General features: G+C 46.2%; 1 protein-coding gene across 36 annotated transcripts in view; it reads left to right on the top strand.

Annotated features, from left to right (window-relative positions):
- The window catches only part of LOC310889247 (transcription factor 4), a 211,733-nt gene that overhangs the window by 64,492 nt on the left and 127,425 nt on the right, over window positions 1-19,816 (top strand). For 33 of the 36 annotated variants that reach the window (XM_083816476.1, XM_083816475.1, XM_083816454.1 and 30 more), the window contains 2 exons: window positions 175-236; window positions 2,307-2,403. The exons of the other annotated variants lie outside the window; for them this stretch is intronic. In XM_083816476.1, the coding sequence (XP_083672602.1) occupies window positions 175-236; window positions 2,307-2,403 (159 nt within the window). The remainder of the gene's footprint in view (window positions 1-174; window positions 237-2,306; window positions 2,404-19,816) is intronic. 36 annotated transcript variants of the gene reach the window in all.

The following is a 19,816-nucleotide window of genomic DNA, read 5'->3' as shown; positions in this document are numbered from 1 at the left end:
AATTTAAATGAGTTAATTTAAGCAGTGGGTCAGAAGCCACTACCATCGTAGTAGCCCTGTGCCTGATTCTTAATTAAAGGCAACAGGAGATTAATTTGAAACATTAATTTAAAAGTGCCTATACAAAAGGAAAGAATTATTGCAATAAAGCCTAAAGAACTTTTTTGTCCCTAGATGTAGAAGACAGAACTAGCTCAGGGTCCTGGGGGAATACAGGACATCCTAGTCCATCCAGGGTAAGTATATCTAATCTTTTTCCCCAAACCAGACATCCTGCATATGTAAATTTGCAATCTTAAATACGAGTTTTACACCTGATTGTGCAGCGAAATGGGCATGCAAAGTTGGCAGTGGTCTTGTGTTCCCTTTAAAATTGCCTTTTTTTTTAAACATTCAAACCTGATCCCGTGATTGAATTTGGCACCTGCTCCGCTACTGCTAACAGGTAGTGAGAATATTAATTAATCATTTTGCGTGGTGTGGTAGCAGCCACCTGGCCGTGGCCGTGGAGCAGCGAATGCTGGTGTTGAACATTGTTTTTGTAGTGAGGTTTTTTTTTTGGGGGTGGCTGGTGCTGATGCCCCCAAAGAGGGCCGAGGCAGTGCAGCTTCTTGAGGAGATGGGGAAGGGACCCCTGGGGCAGGCAGGTGCTGGGTGCTGGGCTGGTACGGGGCAGCCAAGCAAGGTGTTCACAGCACCTGCAAGGCAGCTGGATTTGGCCAGCTCCCAGACCCTTTAGAGACCCTTTAGCTATGCAGACCCTTCAGGCATCTCGGGCTGCAGCGGGGCCGAGCGCTGCTCCGTGCAGAGCCCCCCTGCACGCGTGGTGCTCCAGCGTCGCGATCGTTATTTCTGTTTACTTCCTGCAAAGGCATGAAGCACTCTTAGGCTGGGCAAAAAGTGGCTGAGCTCTCACTTACGCCCTTATTCAGCCAGTTTGTTTAAATTGCTTTTTAATTGTTTTCTAATTAACGTGAAGGATCCAGGCTGGTGAGCAGTGCAGACTGCTGCTCGGTGCCCCCGAGTGCTTTCGCTGCTCGTCCTTGGGCCCGTCTTTCCCCTCGGGGTGGGTTTTTGGTAGGTGTCCACATGCAGAGGGGGTCCCCAGGTGCTGCCCGGCGGGGACCCTGGTCCTGCCACCAAGGGAGGAAAGCCCGACACCTTTTCTTCCCTCCCGCTTAGCATCCATTACGTCATTACCGCTCACGTCTGTCAGTTTTATTTTTATCCCTTTTTTTCCTTGACACTTGTATTGCTTCCCGGGGAAAAATGTTTTGAAAAGTAAATTCTAAATTTGCACACACAATTATTTATGCATGCAAAAACTTGAATGTGAGTGTACAATTAAGTTTTGCGATATAAAGAAAAGAGCACGAGCCTGGGGAGAATTCTGGAGTTTCAATCAAGGCTGTGCATTAACTTGCAGAGTTACACCCCAAACAGCCTGACCTCTCTCTGTTTCCCTTTTTGTGAAGTGATGCTGGTGTTTCCACGCTGGGAGAATGAGTTTCTTGTGCGTTCTTCCGAACCCAAGAAACAAAACATTACATAACTCCCTGCCCGGCCAATATTTGCAGTTAATTTTAAGATTTGGCTAATCTGCTGACTGAGAGTGGAAGGTTACTGTAAGACGGTTTTGAAAGTTAGGGGCCCAATCCTGCCAAGGTTTGCTATGTTTGTTCCTCTGTGGGTACTGTGTGATGCTGCTGATCCCCCCGAAAAAATACTCACAGGCCAGCAGTGCAGCACAGGAGGGGCAGCAGGTACTCACCGGTCACTTACAGAAGTGTGTGCACAAACACGAGCGCTATGGAGGGGTATTTTTCAGTGAAAAGTTATTTTCCACACCCCCTAACAGACTTGGAAATTTGTTTTATAGGCAATTGCACGCATATAGCAGTGAAGTGATTCAGAGAGCAAACTTCTACATAAAAATAAATTTTAAAACCAAAACATTAAAAGAAATACTTTTTTTTTTTTTTTAACGTTATGGGTAAGAAGACTTTCATACTAAGAGAGCCTTTTGCTGCATTACACAGCAGAAAACTCCAGGAACCTCATCTCAGTTGCCCATTCAGGATTACCCACAGAGCAAACCAAAGTCAATTGCTAACAAAATAAAAATTTGAAACAGCTTTAAAAACGCTCTGGAACACATCACTTCCAGCAGAATCAATAGAGGAAAACAATAAAAGGACTAATATTTCTTATAGATGACTTAAAACTTAGAAGGGGAATATGGGCATGTAGGTTTTGAAAAATGCTGTAAAAATGAGTGAAATTGTTTTTTCCCAATTTGTTAACAGAACTATGGAGATGGGACTCACTACGATCATATGGCGAGCAGAGACCTCGGGTCACACGACAATCTCTCTCCTCCTTTTGTCAATTCCAGAATACAAAGTAAGAAACAATTTCCTAACTTAACTGTGTTTTTGAAAGTGGAATTAATGAACCAGAAACAAAATTCTGAGGGTATAAAATCCTTATCCTCATTCTTGGGGTGATTGTACTCGGTATAAGGGTGGGAACATGGATTTTTTTTAAAGCTACCATATGATTACAAAACGTACATGAGTTGCATTTACCGAACGGGCTGTTTGCCTCTGGTAAGGGGGATATGACTGCTGATGTGGTGACTATTTGCTGAAGGAGGTAAATCTATGCGTCCTAAGGCACGGCCTTTCCTTTTTTAAAGACGTGACCAGTTGGCAGAGAAAATAGGGATGTGCTCTGAGCAGGACTTGAAGAGTAGGAAAGGCTTTCTGAAAACTTCAGAAGTCTATGTTCACGGAAGGGAACAGATAGATAGCTGCTGAGGGACACCGAAGCCCTTGTTTGTTTTGGAGTGTGATGGGTCGCTGCCTGCTGGGACCTGTGAGCTGCAGGCTCCCGGGTTGCAGATGAAGGTGGCTGCAGCATGTTCAGCTCACAGCGGCGAGATCTGCCCAGGGCGTTTGGCAGAGACCCTCCTTCTGCCCCACACCCCATGATAGGAAGTTTTGACACCCCTGAATAACCGTTTAGCTTAGCAGCAAACACCACGGCAGTATGAAGCGAGGCTGTAATTATTTGTAAGTGAATGATAGCTACTTTCTTTAATTATGGTTGATAAATGAGTTTGGTTAAAGTAAATATATGATGTAAAAATATTAGTAATGTTTGTGCTTGGCCAAGATCACACCCTTCTTCTGCAGTTGTCAATGAACTAACCAAATGCTTTGCTTTAAAGGGTTGAATGTAAGCCAAAAAAAACGTGGAGCTGTAACTGTGATATATCATTCTTCAGCTCTAATATATGTCCCTAAAATATGCCTTGTCTTTTAATATTGGGAAATATTTGTGAGTTGTTTAACATATGGGACAATGTTGGAGCTTGTAGTCATTTGTATGTATTCACGTACAAAACATGGTTACAACAGTTTTAAAGGGTCTAATATAAGCCAAAAAAAGCATGGAAATTTCAACACTCCCTTCTTAACTCACGCCATGGGGCTTAGGTAGTGCACAGAGACACTTCACAAATAGCCACACACTTCTGTGAAACCCACTGGGCTGTGGGATGCTTTCAAGTTTAACCTTTAATTTGAATCTGACGAACTTAAAAGTGTCTCTTGCTTCTGCCTGCCCTTAGGTTACAGAAAAATCTCATTCCTGTCTGATTGTTTTTGCCAATCTTAGTGAAAATACTGGTTTCGCTTGGTTGAAGACATTTGTTTTCTAGAAACGTGTTCAGAGGCACACAGTGAATTAAGCCATGTGGGACTCTTAGAAATTTTGGATCCCTCATTTCCGTGTTGTTCAAGTCCCGGTTGTCCCCAGCAGAGCGGTTTGCACAGCTGTGGGCTCTGTGCTCGAGATGTCTTCTCCTGCCCTTGGTATGAGCTAGGAGCATGGCAGAGTCCTACAATTTCACGTTCCTGAAGCACCCCGAAACTTTCGTCTGCTTATACAACTTGGAATTTTCAAGTTGTTACATGTGCAAGCCTGTGTTACCGTGTGTAAATGCATGTGTGCTGCTGGGGCCATCAGCTGCCTCCTGCAGCCCCAGTTCAACGTAACTGGTAATTGGGGTGGACTCTTCTTAATCTGTTCTCTTCAGGCAGAAGGGATAGCAGGGCCCATGCCCTTTTGTGCTGTGGTGTTGGTGCGTTCCTGGATGTGTGGGGCATTTATCTGGAGGAGGTGGGGTTGATGGGATGTGGACATTTCCCTCCAGTGGAAATGCTGCTGAGGCATCCTTGGCCAGGATCTTCATTTTGTGTGGTGTGGGACTGGAGATGGGGCTGTGAGTACCTCTGCTAGGATGGGTGACACTTGTGAAGTGCTGCCCTAATGAAGACATCTGTAAATCCATGCTGATCGCCTGCATCTGTGATTTGGGGAGCATTCTAAATATTGCTGTGATGAACAGCGCATGTTACTGCTTAACAGAGCTGTCCTGACCCCAGGTTTTTGAACCCCCTGAAGGAGAGGTCCCCATAACTGCTGGTATAGCATGGCCTGCACCTCCACGAGCAGGCAGTAACTTTCTTTTCATGCTCTTCTCTCTCTTGGCAGCTGATAGAGCCTGATTATCATCCATTTTGAACCGGTTTCATACTGGTGCATGCTCCTGACTTGAACGAAGCTGCTCCTAACTTGAGGGGTGTGGCAGCAGTGAGGCCTTCATGTCACCTCTGGTTTTATTGCTTTTAAATAGCATAATTGGTACATTGATTAAATGTGACTTACTTGTCTTTACGAGTAAGAAATTATTACTAATGCTTAAATCAGAAACAGGCTAGATAGCTATACGATTAATATCTGTTTTACAGAAAAGAACCACAAATGGCAATTTATTTGATTTCATGTGCTGCTGCTTCTGTTCACGTGCTGGTTTTAGAGCAGCTCTGTGCTGTTAACACCAACACCCCCTGAATCTTTGCATCTTTTCGTTTGCTGACCCCTGCTTGTGTCTCAGGCAGCGGTGGGGATGGGCCTGGTGCTGTCCTTACGCACGGCAAAAGGCCTCAAAAGCCCCGGGTGGGAACGGGATGGGGCTGCTGGTGGCCGGGCCCTGCTTTCCCTCAGAGCTGGGCCAGGTGAGCGCCTCCCTGTCACACTCACCGTGCTGGGATATTTATTGCTTAAAATCTGTGGACCACAAGCGTCTGCAGAGAGAGGTTGTGCTTAAATGAGGGCTCACGTTGTATTTTATTCTCCAGATGCCTATTTTTGACATACATTTTCCCGTGGCTGGCATCTAGCGGGGAGCCTGTGCCTCAGGCTTCAGGGCAGGCCCGGTGGTGAGGAGCAGGTGAAGTTGCAGAGCTCCTTGTGTTGCTCGCAGTTTCTCAAGCCCTTCCTCAAACTACTGCTTGTGTGTTTTCAAGCACAGCTTGTCTTGTGCATTTCTGAAGTCCAAGTGCTCTGTTGGGTATTTTGGTTTTGTTTTAAGAGTAACTGAAGAGTACCCACTTGGCCCAGAAACGAAACGCGCATGGGCTGATAGCTGCAGCAGGCATGGCGTTGGTTCTTGTTGCCTCTCCATTTCCAAGTGTGTCCTTGGTGAGCATTTCTATCCTGCTATTTGGATATTTTGCTAGTACATTATATCAATATTGTTTACCAATGTACAGTAACTTGTTTCTAACCCCCCTGTAGCTTAACGTAGCATCTCACTGCAAGGATTACGTTGAGGTTTTGGGCACTGTCGAAGAAAGCTGCTGGCTTACGTGGTGACCTTTGAGTCTCATCCAGGCTAGTGGTTGATATTTTGATTTGGTTGCTGTGGTCCTGTTGTGACAGCTGCTGGGTCATTGTAATTCAGTTCCTCTCCTTGGTTTGCCTACCAGGAGTATTTAGGTTTGTGCCGCTTCGAGCTGCAGCAGCCCGGTGTGCTGGGACGTGGCGTGGATGTTCTCAGCCGCAGCGACTGAGGGCATGGGGAACACTCCAGGAGAGAACTGTCCCTGACTTAAGTGTTAAGTATAGTACTTATGAAAATAGATAATGGAAATAGAAAATATGGAAATAGAAAATAGACGTGAAAATAGAAAAGATGAAAAATATTTTGTGGAATGAACAGTTTGTGTGCTCTTCCCCTCCACCTGTAATATTTCTGGTGTTCAAAGCAGTGCATTTTATACCTTATTGAAAAAGGTCCTAGCCCACTCACTGACTGCAGTGTTAGAAGATGGGTATTTTACCTCTGATACTGTTTTGAGACTCAGAAGTCTTATAAGCTCATTGAATGTACCTCTCAATTTTTATAGGAGTTGGTCAGTGATGTGGTATGTGAAGACAAATCTCTATTGCTAAATGCAAAATGAAGAAGTTCAACTTTTTCCCCCTCCTCATTGTCTACTTCGAATTGATCCTGCACGGTGTAGGGTTGTGCTGTTACACAATCACTTGCCATGCTTTTTGGAGGGCTGGCACTTTCATTTTCCGGAGGCAGTTGTATCACAAAATACGTGTTTTCACCTATGGTTTCTCCCCTCCTTTGAAAAACCTGCAAGTCGAAATTTTCCTCTCTGCATTGTTATTTCTGAGAAGGTGGTGTTTTCTCGCGGTTAAGTGATCGAGCCCTGACCATGCCAGGAGGTGCAGCTGGGGTGGTTGGTGCTGGGAGTGGTGCTTGCTCCCAGCTGGTGTTCCCAGCAGCTTGGCTCCACTGCCCGGCTGCTGCGTAGCAAGTTGCTGAATGTCTTTGTACTCGGAGGAGCCTTCCTATTTATCTGTCTGAAGAATGTGCAGTGTATATTTTGCAGGGATATTGTGAGATTTGATAAATTACTGTCTGGAAAACATCCTGAGTTCATTGGATACTCTGTGTATATGCCAAATTTTAATATTATTTTTAATGCTATGATAGCACTTGTCTCCGTATGAATATTGCTGTGGTATTTGCTTTTAATCCGTACAGCTTTGATTCTGTTACTGTTATTATAAGTAGAACTGGAATTTTTGCAGATTAGTTAAGTTTACCCAACACAGCATTATAAGGCCTTGCTTTCAATTGCTAAACTATAAACATTTGGGATGAAATTTTCCATGCTGTGTATCTGACTCAGCCTGATTATTATTTTTTTAACCTTCTGCAGAAATGATTTCAACATTTCCTAAAATGAGATTACATTTCATCCTGGCAGATTTTTGATTTTCTCAGTTAGTGCCTGGCATGTCATGAACATTAATTCTTTTTCACACCACCTCTGTTATGTCAGGTGGCTTTGGGTCCCCCTTTGCAGCTGGAGAACTTAAGGTACGTGAAGAACCACGAGGGAAACGTCAAAAACTGTCTAGTAATAATTCAGAAATGCAGAAGGTTTTGATTCTCGTGGTTGTGCTGCTTCATACTGGTCATCTGTATGATGAGAACACGCATTCAGCAGCCACTTATTTACCATAGTGTTGTCTGCTTTTTTTCTTATTGTATTTTTTGTATTGTTTAAAACTTTTTCAGTGCAGCGCAATTTATTATTATTACTAAGAGGGCCTTTGTTAAAGGCGTCAGACAACTTACAGTGGATAGAAATTAAGAGACAACTATGATATTTGCAAAAAATAAATTCCATGTGAGGGACAGAAAGAAACACATGACATTGCTTTTTGGATAGCAGTTAAAGGTGAATTTTCAGGAAACACAAGCAGCATCTTTTCCAGAAACATCTGTGACTGTCTGGCTAGCTTTACCATCAAGTAAGATGTTTTTTCAACAACAGAAAAACTTAATCTAACAACTTAAAAGGCCAAGAAAGGCCTGAGCACCGCACCGGCAGGTTTAGGAGGAATTGCACACGGGGTGAGCGCTCCCAAGGCTGGCCGTGCTGGCTCCTCGAGGGCTCTCCCCGTGATGGAGCAGGCAGGCCTTCCCCTTCCGCGTGGGAGCTGTGGGGAGTGGTGTGAGCCCACTCGTGTCCAGCTGGGGAAGGCTTCACCAGGTGGGTGCACTGGAGCCTAGCCCCAGTCCGCTGGGGAGGGCATAGGCTTAAGTGTGACGAGTGTCAAATCCCCCAAGGAAGCTGAAGTGTGGTGTGGCTGGGCTGCAAGGAGACCTTTGACGTGGTCCGGTGTTTGTGGATGGAAAACATGCCGGGAATGCGAGCAGCACTGCTATATTTATCCATAGCAGCTATGACCTGGAGAAGACCGGTCCCACCGTCTAGGACTGCGGTGTCCTTGCTTGTGCTTGCAAGAGAGGTGGGAGAAAGGTCTGAAACCCTGGGTTCAGCCGCCACCTTTGAACCGTTGGGCTGATTTGTCATGTGCTTCCAAATCTGCCTCTGGCATCTCATTTTTTGGCAGTTTTATTCACCTCTAGACCCACTTAACTCTCCTTCAACCACCCCTTTGAATGTCGCATGGCTATACATGCTCACCAACCTAACTTCTGCCGCTTGTGAGTACCGAAGGCTGTCCAGCTGAGGCATCTGGAAGGTCTGAGTTAGCTTTCAAATAGCACCCAAAATCAGAAAGAGCTGTGTTGAATTGTTTTTGGCCGAATCTACAGTTACTTCACCAATCAATGTTTCTCAACGTCTCCGAAATTCAGAAACAAAGCTAATCTGAGAAATAATTGCACCCCCTTGAGCACTTTTCAAGTGTGGGGCACTGTAAATGCATCTCTCAGGACCAAATTACAACACGGTAACGAATTTCAGGCACAGTCTGTTCTGTTCTTCAGTGGACATGTCTAAATTTACACGTAAGCTACAGCTCCCAGTTCCTTCTCCCTGTTACGTGGGAGCAGCTGTATGGGATTTCTCCCAGCCTTTTCTTCTGGAGTAGTTTTAGTGGTTTCAGCACAACAAAGCAGAAGTGCTTCTGGATAGCCCTGAGGAGCAGCAGTCAGAGTTTTAGCTATGCGGGGCGTCAAGGCTGAGACCTGAGGAGCTTGGATGTAGCATTTTGGCTTTCAAAGATAACCACAATGGAAATCACACAATTTATTGTCCACAGGGACCTTGAAAGAGGCCTTAAAAATGCTTGGTGGAAGGCAGGGGCTCACGTACCTCTTGTCATGCAGTATATCTGCTGCTCCTCCCATGTTTCACTTGTGTACGAGCAAAATTAACAGCAAAGATCTGTCTGAAAAGCTTTTTGTAGATGAAGATGGAAATACATCGCAGTTCCTAAGCACAAGGTAATGCATTTTGTCTGCAAAGTGACTTGCTACGCTGCCAGTCAGGGTTCTCAGCTCCAGCATCCAGCCCAAGCCTCTCGTACAGTCCCGAAGAAAAGAAACTGCAAGGACATTTCCATTTATTTGGGGAACGAGCAGCAGATGTATAAATAGAAACCGTAGACTGTGGCAATTAATGTCTGCATACTGAGCAAAGAATTGAAATATTATTTTGTACTACATAGTTTCAGTGAAGTTTACATTCCGTTGTATTTTGTTCTTAAACAAGCCCAAGCATTTTTAATAAGTTATTTTGCGCGACAGTTGTGTTCTGCATAGCGTGGCACAGACTAGAGCTGTGTGAAAATTCTGCGTTGAGCTGCAAACGTGTTTGATGGGGCTTTGGGGTACAAATTACAGCGGGTTGGAAGTCTGCAAAACGCTGGCTGAAGTTATCCTCCCTGTAAACGGCGAGGAGAGTCCCCGTGCTGGCAGCCCGGTCCTGTCTTGGGAACGGAACTAGATTTTAAGGGAACATCTGTAAGGCCCCCTAAATGGTTAATGAGCTTCTGCCCTTTTTATAGATGAACTTAGTTTGGCTTTCAAATCAGCCTTTGCTGCTCTTCTCCAGCTGAGCTGATATTATTGGCAGAGGGAATTTGAGCTCACACCTGTTTGAGCATTAAAAGAAACCTATAAGTGGCTTCCTTAAAATATTCATGGAGAGGGAAAAATTCAATTTCTACAAGGTCCTACCCCACCAGGAAAAACATCGATAGGCACATTGAAAGAGGGAGGGGGATCAGCAACAACAAAAAGCTGGCTTTGGTTTGTGAATTACTTGAAATCTTTATATTTTCCAGGGTGTTTGGTAGTCACGTAGTCGGTGAACACACACTTAAAGGTAGAGGCGTGCTTCTGGAGGACGCGGCTGGCCTGGATGTGGAAGAGATTTGCATTACAGCTGGAAAGCATACATGTGGGAAAATCTGTGAAACAAAACAAATTTGTTGAATTACTAGGTCATTTACATAGCTGCTCCAGTCATGGTCCGTTAAACAGGCAAAAACAATGGTTTTGTTCTGCTCTCTAGTTAAGGCACAGAATGTGTAAAACAATGCGGAGTTAGCTGGATAATTAATGACGATTCTGAGCCTGCTCTTACCTTAAGTCTGAGCTTCGCAGCGTATAGAGACGTTGCATCGAATAACGCATCAGCTAAATAAGGTCGACTTCTTTTGTTAGGGCCTGGCGTGTTCTCCTCCGAAAAACAGATAAAGCTGCAACTGCCGGGGCTCAAGGGTGGCTGAACCTTTATGTTAGACACCACTCGAGCCGATTTGAAGGCAGAGCTTTGGCAACACGTTGCCGGTCAGAGCTAACTGCCGTGTGTATTTCTGGAGCAGATTTCTTCCAAGCTTTTTGTCTGTAAGCTAGGGCATGTCCGGGAGAGAAACGTATCTCGTTGGCTTCTGCAGGAAGACAGGGTTGTCTTGTAACAAAGTCATTTTTACTTTCATAGCTGCATTTTTAATTCTCTCTCAAGGCTACTTCTGACAGCTCGCGTAATGGCGTCTCTATTCCTGTCCCCGGTCTCCGGGACTGCTCTGGGTTGTGCGCATTTGGTCAGATGCACAGAATATATAAAATCAAATATAAAAGAGCTCCGATGAAAATGATAAAAAGGGTATGACAGGAGGGTACAGTAATTCTCTGCAGCATCATGCCAATAGATACATCTTGCCATATGGTCTGAATTAAGGACAGCACCAGTTCTCACACTATACGAGGCTGATGGTATACTAGGTCCGTGCTTTGATCCTTGTACCATGTGAAATAAAAAGATACGGAGCATGCATTTAACAGGAACCATCAGTACTTTAATTAGATTATATTTCTTTTTAACTAAAATCAGAGTACTCCAATCCGTTTCTTTACTTTGGAGACTTTTACTATGTGATTGTGGTCTTAAGCACATTCAATAGTTCTAAAAAGAGTGCGGAATGAAAAGCGATAAAGGAGGGTATTCTGGGGAGACATGCTGACTAGATGTGCTAAGGCAGAAATTAGGCTAACTATCAAATATTGCAAGTGAATTATTTGGAAAGAGTCATCCTAATTCTTAGATGAGGAAGCTGTGTAGTTAGATCAGCAAGAATTTAGTTACAAGCATTTTAAATTGTTGTTTAAATACATTTTAATTATGGTATCTAGATCAAACATATCCATACCTTTCCTACTCTCTGTATTTACATTTGCTATATATCACTAGAATTGAAAATGCCAGCTTCTGGTTCTCACAGACAGCAAATTTTGTTTTTCCAAATACTTCCAGGACTAAATTTTTCCTTCCCTAAATGTTACCATTCACATAAATCTCATAGGGAATTATTCCAAGGCCGGTTTAGACCTGGATTTGCAATTGGCTGAGATTACAAATCCCCCGTGGCATGGGAAGCGGCACCTGGAAGATAACTGAAATTCTGATGAGATAAGAGCTTATTTTAGGAACTACTACATGAAGGAGTTTGCAAGTGTCCACAAAATTTGGCCCAATCTACTTAATCGGTCTTCATTTCAAGAAACAAAGACGATGCCATGTAAATACACACCATCAAGGGGAATCGGTACCTGCTGAAAAAAATAAGTGTGGCAAGCATATATTAGTAGCCTAATATAGACGAACAAGTGTGGCAAAAAGTAATCATCAGAAAGGAAGGCAAGAATATAAGATGGGAAACATCAAGTACTGTTCAGAGAATGTGTGGAATGGGGTTGACTGTTAAAAAATAATGATATGAAAGCAAAGATAAAGAAAGGAGAGACTGTAGGTGAGGTTAGGATAAATAATCATGAAAGATTATTGCAATGCATAAAGAAGGAAGAGGTCAGTAAAGTAGATTTTAGGACCTCTTAGAGATGGAAAGGGTAATTTATTGACAGATGATGTAGACACTGCTGAAAAATAAATGGATTTTTCGCCTCAGTGTTCACAAAAGAGGATGGGGAACAGATGCCAGAATCAGATATAAATTTCCCAGGAGAGAGTCGAGAAATATTGAAGGAAATAGGGATTATTCCAGAATGGGTGATCACACGGTGGGTGAGAACATCAGTAGATGGATTAAACCCTGTAGAGGAGCCATCACAGAATTCTTAAACGAGAAAAGAGAAAGGGATGTTTAATGTTGGGGGGCAGGGGGAAGGAGGGATGAACAAAACCAACAAACCCTCTCTTTTGTTCCATGGTGTCCTTAGTTGTCCCCATTGGTAACCATCGAGGAGCTCTGTTTCTCCGTAGGGGCACAATGTTTTTGTCCCGTAAGGACTTTATCGACGAGTTTTGTGCATGACTGTTTCAGTTATTTTAAAGTAGTTTTAAATACTTGAAATATTTTTTGGAACAAAGAGTCCGGTCTCCACGAAATGTGTAGTCCTGTTTGGAAAGGGCGCCCCTGAACCTGTGGCCACCTGAAAGGAGTAGCTCAGTCGGGTCAGGAGCAGATTTGCTCTATAGGAACCATTGCAGGTCTTCAAAGGTGAGCTGAACCTAGGGGCTTCTGCCATCTGGAGGCCTCTGCCTCCTCCAAGGAAATCACTGGTACCTTCTAGTTCTGCCAGAAGAAACACTACCCTTGATCTGACTGGTGGCGCGTTTATCCCGACATTCAGAGTTGACGCTCAGCCAGACGGAACCTGGGTCTACAAAATACTGATTTTTTGATGCTCTTCTTCATGATCCTCCTGATGATCTAGAAGAACCATATTGAGAACAACCATATTCTTGTGGCACAGTCTTCGCTGTACAAGCTTCTCGCATTTATGGATGACTGAACTGAAACGTTCCCTGTCGTGATGAGCCATCTCGCCAGCCTTGCTCCTGAGTCTCGTGTTTCTTCAGAGGCATTTTTGCTGTCAGAGGTTCTCATGCCTCTTCCTGGTCCAGATTCATTGGTTTATTTTATTCATTAGGTTTAGTTGTATCCTCAGGAATGAAGTCTAAATGGCCAGCAGTAGCTTTTACTGAAGCTGGAGGCAAAATAAGATGTTTAATTTCCATTCAACAGGCAAACGTGCAAGCGCAGTTGGAGGTAACGGGTAGAATATTTAACACAGAGCTAAACTGTTGCAAGGTTGTACGCTTGTGGTCTTCTTCAGCGTGAGTGTTAGAAGAACGGCAATTAAAACGCACCCATATTTGGATCGAGGGGAGAAAAACAATGCAGGCTGAAACTGAACTTAGGTTGTCCATCTGGCAGAGGAGATCCTTAACATTTGGATACCAAGCTGATTCAGCAAAACACTTATTTTTAAAACCTTGCAATGCTTTAGAAATAGAATCCAGATCAAACAAGATTCCACATATCCCCCCCACGCCCTCCCCCCAAGCAGAAGTTGCTCTCCAGTCCTTTGGAAAGCTTTTGCAGAAGACCAAACCCTTTCTTCTGTCCCCCGAGTGGAGTCTTACCCTCTTTCCGAAGGCAGCTGCCGGCAGATTTCCTCTGCTGGTTTCTCGTCCCTGCAGCTGCAGGGCAAAGGTTGCAGCGGAGATCCCCTTCTGCCTTCGTCTCATCTGCCCCCCGCGACCTACAGACTGCCAGTTTGCTTTGTGTTGGTCATCCCGAGGAGACGCCTTCTACCTCCACCCATCCTCTTTGGTGGCATGTGAGGTGGTTAGCTGAAGGCTGTGGTTGGTAGGTTTCCTAAGGGTCGGCAGCCTCTGAGTGAGTTTAACTAGGCTCCCCTTTTAGGGATCATCTCCCGGCTTCTGCTGAAACAGTAAAACCATCTCCTAGGTGCGCTGTAGCCTGGATGTTGCTTTGCGTGCATGTTTGCCATGACGGGCTTGTGCTTTGGCTTCAGCCTTCGGTTATCCCACCAGCTGCTGAAATGGCATCTCTTGGGATGCAAGGGATTGCAGGGGAATCTTTGAATAGATGATAAATTGTCTCTAAGCCCTGCTTTGTGGATGGAAAAATCTCAAATGCTTCCAGAGACTGAGCCTCTTGCCTGCAGCCGTCCACCCATCTGCATTTTAATTCCTGGAGCTCCCTGCCACCCTCCTGGCCGTGACCAAATAGCGTCCCTACTACTCGGTGGCCTAAATCCACTCGTTATTGTCTTAGTTCAGAGTTGACGGAGATCGCAGAAAGCCACAACCTGTCAAAGCACGAGTGGCTACAGCAACGACTTCTGCTTTTTTCTACGGAGAGACCACGGTCAGGTTATGCTGCTGTGACATATTTGGGCGTGTTTGCCTCAGGGTGATTTTTATAGAGACACTTTGACCTTCTCCAGTAAATACAATATTTGGCTTTCCATGCCCCTAAACAACATTTTTCATGTGTGTAACACACCCAACATTCCTGCCATCGTTAAGCGTATTTTGTGCCATTTTGTCGCTGTTGGATTCAGGGCAACGCCGTTTTAGCCTTTGCATCTTTGAGCTTCTCTCCTCCTGTAGTTGGAAAAATTACCAGAAACTCACTATTGAAACGTTTCTGCTTTTCTGGGGAATAAAAGCCTTTTATCACCTCCCAGAACCCTTGGTTTACGCTCAGAATATTCTTATTTTGGGTCAGAATATGCTTGAAGTGGGGAGGACCCAGCTGAGCCTTGCTCCTTGAAATGGCCAGTCCTTTGCAGCGTGTTTTGGTCGCCTGGATTTTACCTCTCTGTACGGCAGAACCATTCTTTGTCTAACTTTGATATTTTTTTTAACATGCGAAATGGTTTTGATCACGTTATATGGAGCTGTCATCACGCCCCGACCGGTTGCAATCCCCGTGCCCGCTCATGTGGCGCACACCTGTAACATGTTGGGAACGGACCGGGCTTTGAAGCTCGACTTGTTCTCTCATAAGAGTCCACATATTTCTTCCATCATGTAATGAGATTTGCTGATGATACAAAACGGAGGGGAGCAAGCTGCACTTAAAAGAAAGGCAATATAAAATACGGCTTTGGCCGCGGTCCTGCGCTTGGACCCGTGCAGGAGGAGCCTTGCCCCGGCGCAGAGCCCTGGTGGCTCGCACACGGCTCTGCGAAGCAATAAAAACCCCCTCGCCGGTTTCTCCCGCTGTAGTTTGTTTTTAACGCTTTAAAACAGGGAGTGAAATAATTACTAAAATGCGGAGGGAGAGTGGGAGGGGAGGAAAGGAAAGGAGAGATGTGCTGTGTTTGAAAAAAGCTGGCGGTTCGGGGAGAGACTGTAAGATTTTTCCAGCTGTCGAGGAGGGGCGAGGGGATGTCCCTCTTCTCCCGACCAGAGATGGAGAGCAGCCAGCACCGGGCCCAGGATAGGAACGAGGCTGATAGGGGACCCGGAGGAGGTTTGAAAACATAGAAAAGTCTTTTTTCATTCAGCTGCTGGTGTGGAAGGGAAAGAGGGGGTGACGCGAACCTGCTTTTCCTCTGATCCGTTAGAAGAGAGGCGATGCCAACACCGAAGTGAAAGGGAAACCAGATCCAGCTCTCAGGGCTGTCGCGTGGACTTGTTCTTGAAATGCATCGCTGCAGGTAGGAAGGAGCAGGCTCTGCGCCCCGTGTCCTGTCCGAGCTGTGAGGGGCCGCAAGGTGAGGCGGCTCCGTGTTCTGCGTAGGCTCGTGGTGGTGGTTAATGGAGAGAGACAGGTCCGAGGGTTGATGGAAAACAGCCCATTGAAACCTTCACCCACATACAAAACAGGGTTTTCTTTTTTCCTTTTTTTTTTTTTTGAGCTAATAGGCTGAGATTCGTGAGCAAAGGTTGAATAAAAGTCAAAGGAAACTATTTTGGCACTTTATAAGGGACGAGTGAGGCCACATCCGTAATCCTGTGCACGGTTCTTGTCACCTTATTATTAGAGCTGTGTAAATCTGGCAAGGATTTGTATTTGCCAAATATACCTCTGGCCTAGATTTGGGCTTATATTTGGAATTCAGGCCAGTTTTAACGCCTGTGCAGTTTGTAATTTTTGCCAGTTTTAAGCAAAATAACAGGAAAGAGGATAATGAAGGACAGAGGAGTCAGGAAAGCGGAAAACTAAGAAAGGAAGGAACTAGAAAAAGAGGAGAGAGAGAAAGGAATATGGAGCCCATTCCTTCTCTTCTACCTTCATTACACCCCTTCCTTAACATAGCTTTTCTTTTCCGTTCATGCTTCAGTCTTGCTCTCTTTGAATTTAGAAGAATTAACTAAAGCCAGCCCCTCTCTTCTGCTCTGCTCGCGCTCTCGCATTCTTTCCTTAATTTGCAGACTTCTCCCTAGCCTCTCTCATCAGTTTTTATTCCCCCACCTTCAGTTCTTTTCCTGTGCCCCGGCATCCCTCAGAGCATGTGCTCGCCGTGAACGTTTGTCTGCTCGGCACACCCCGTCCTGGTGCGCGGACGCTTTGATGTACTCGCATACCAGCAAGATTGAAATTTGAAGGCTCGAGAAGTATCGCGCTCCCGTCCCCGAGCTGAGCCTCACAGCCGTGCCGGTGGGAGGGGTGATTTGCTCGTGTCACCTCATCCCACACCTCGGCCGGGCGGAACAGGCAGAGGTATGCTCCTTGGGAATCCCCACAGGGATTTTGGAAGGGCTCCTCTCCGCGTTGCTGGGGTTAGGTTGTAGGATCTGCTTTCCCCGAGGGCAGTGAATTGGATCCGAGTGGTCCGAGCAGCCCCTGTGAAAGCAGACCCCGGAGCAGCCAAGCATCCTCTGCTCTCGGGGCACTCAAGAGCAGCCCAGGGTTGCTTTCTCTGGGAACGTAGTGCCTGGGCGAGGTCTAGATTTGCCACCTTCTCGCCTTTGGCGTCTTTCTCTTGGGGAGACGGACGAGGGGATGGGGAAGAGAACAAGAGCGTGAGCAGGGGACGGACAAACCTCTCCACCCGGTGGGCAGGGCTGGTGGCTGGTGACGTCTCTAAACGGTGGACAGAGGAGCTGCAAATTCCTCAAGGTCACCCAGGAAATCGGAGGGAAAGCTGGAACAAACCCCGGGAGCAATCAGCAAGAAGCGCTGATTCTGCTTGTAGGCAGCACCGGTCTTCAGTGCACACCTGTGGTCGTACTGTGCTGGGAGGCCAGGGTTTCGACCGAGACCACCGAAATCTTAGCTTTTAAGCACAAGATACGTCTGCTGCTCCTCCTCTCTCCTGCAGGTGTGGGAGCGCGGGGAGGCTGGGGCCCTGTGGGGTTTTGTTAGAGATCCTTATCTGTCTCGCAGGGTTGCGTGTGATGGGTGGATCCAGTTTGCTGAATTGTTTGGTTGCCGACTTCAGCGATGATTCATTGATCAACGCGCACAGATTTATCAGGACAAAAACAAAGCAGGTATATAGAAGGTATCGGTGGGGTGAGATAAAATGAACTTTGGGAATTCCCCCATTTCACAAGGTGAAGGGGCTGCCTTTGCTGCTTTGGGGCAGACGGGGTTGCGGAGGATCCCTTCTGAAAGGGATCTGCGAGGCTATTTGAGCTGGTGACAAATGTGAAATCGGTCACGAGCCTTGAGCTGAGCAGAGGCCAGATGTGGCAGGAATTGCACGCAGAAGTTCTCGGCCAGAGAAAATAATATAGGGACATGGGAAAGGCCAGCACTAGGACCAGATCCCAGTTGAAAATGGGCGCGTTTTGGTACTTGCAATAAACCAGTCAGTGGGTCGGTCAGAACCACCGGGGCCCTGAAATTTCTTCTCTTTGCGCACTTTTGGCTCCCCGCGTTCTCCGTGCCGGTGCTGCATACAACACCTCAGAGGGGTGACGTGCCTTTCTTTTAAAATATCAGTTTGGGATCTGCTTTGCGTGCTTTTGTGACTGCTCACTTCTTCCTTCGGAGGCACGTGGGAAGCTGCTACGTTTTCATAACTTTCTGACAACGTCTGAACTCGCAAGACTCCCGTGCCCTCCCTCGCCGCCTTTCGTTTTAGCGGCGCTAAAAGCTTTGCTTCTCCCCTGCCCCAGCCTCCTGCCAGAATGCGGCGCGTAACCTCGTGTGCTCCTCTCGGCAGCTTTGGCACGAGGCTCGGACGGAGCAGAAACCTCCAGGAGCAGAGCGCAGATCCCCGGCGGATACCTCCCAGCCCCTGCGGCGCGCCGCTTGGAGCCGCGGGGTGCGGAGCCGTGCAGCGGCAAGCGATCATTATTTCTCCGGTTTTAAGATTTACCTGTTGTGCTCAGCGCAACAAAAGGAACGAAATCTCTGTAATTATCCTGGAAGGGGGAGGAGATCGCGTTTTAGCGCCTTTGATCTCGAGCCGGAATAAGCTCGGCTTTTGGAAATTCAATTTGAAAGATTCCGCCGTACGCATCTGCTTTTTGTACCGCAATTTCTTTTGAGCCAGAAAATAGAAATTTATTAATGCAAATGCGCAGGTTCTGTTTGTCGGAAGAGAAGGAAGCCCGTTCAAAACACGAGGTGACTCTTTCTAGCACTAGGAAATCTTAATGGGTGTGACGGGTGTTAGCATTCTGGAGTTGATAGCAAAGTTTTGGGGGAGCGAGCAGACAGCAGAAAATGGCAGGACGCTTCTGGGAGATATGATATGTGAGTAGTTGCAAGGTGCTAAGGAAAAGAATTGGGGAAAAATTGAAGAAAAAAATGAAAAAAGAACTGGGGAGCTGGGCTTGCGCTCGGTTGCTCTGCTGATGCCCAACGTGCTGGAAAATGAGTCGCGCCTTGCAAATTGAACGGGATCCAACATTCAAGGTAGATAGTTTCAAAACATTACTTAAGAGATGCGACTTGTGTTTCTCGAGGCTTTGCATACAAACCCAGAAGAGACGGGTTGGACAGCACAGCGGGTAGGAGATATACCTTGGCTCTAGTAGATGTTCCATCAGAATTTCCCCTCTGAACCTTTTTTTCCTACTCCCTGTCAAAACCTGCCAAACGGGAGCGTGGTCAGTCTGAAAGAATACCGTATAAATGAGAATGTATATCTTGAAGCATATGTAAAGAAACCCTGATCAGTCTGTGCGACAGCAGAGAGCTAAAATAAACCCCAAAGGTTTTGTTTGTTTATTTTGAAATTAGCCCCTTTTCGTGCTTTGCGACCGAAGAGTATTTTCAGGTTTTAAATGCGATTCATTAGGTGTTTGCCTGGGCAAGACCTTGCGTCAGGTGAGCGTCTCTGGACCAAGAGCACCTCTCAGATCTGTGCAGTCAGATAGGCCGACTGCCTTGAGCTTGCTTTCAAGAATTGGACGTTTTTATTCCTTTATTCCTTCCTCGTGTCCTTCCAGAAATTGCACTTTCCTTTATATTAGTACTGCAGCACAGCCCTGTACTGCGGTTCAGCCTCGTTACAAAGGCAAAATCTGGCCGACGATGGAAAAATGAGGGTTTGGTTTCAAGTGCTGGAGCTTTAGGTTTGCTCTCGAAGTACCTGGGTGGGGTGGTGGCCGTGGACGGGGGCGCAGCTGGCCCAGCGCAGGCCTGGTGTTGGGCTCGGGGTGCACTCGATGCCGTGGGAAGCGGAGACGTGGGCAAGTACCCGAGGCGTTGGCTGGCACAAGGGTTTTGAGGCTGCTTTTTTGTTTTTTTTTCCCCGTGTTTAGGAATAGGATTCTCCCCGTTGAGTTTACCAGCACAAGCCATCTTCCCTTCCCTCTCCGGTAGCCCGTACGACTTGGCCAAGGTTGGCTAGGATTCCTGTTGCTCTTCTTGGGTTTCGTTGGTAGATGGGAAGCAATTTGTGCTAGCACGAGGCACGAGCCCGCGGAGGTGGCTTTGCTGCGCA

This window comes from Anser anser (assembly GCF_964211835.1).
Source record: "Anser anser genome assembly, chromosome: Z".
Classification (NCBI taxonomy): domain Eukaryota; kingdom Metazoa; phylum Chordata; class Aves; order Anseriformes; family Anatidae; genus Anser; species Anser anser.
Note: the sequence above shows the minus strand (reverse complement) of the source record. Positions and strands in the feature narration are given on the sequence as shown.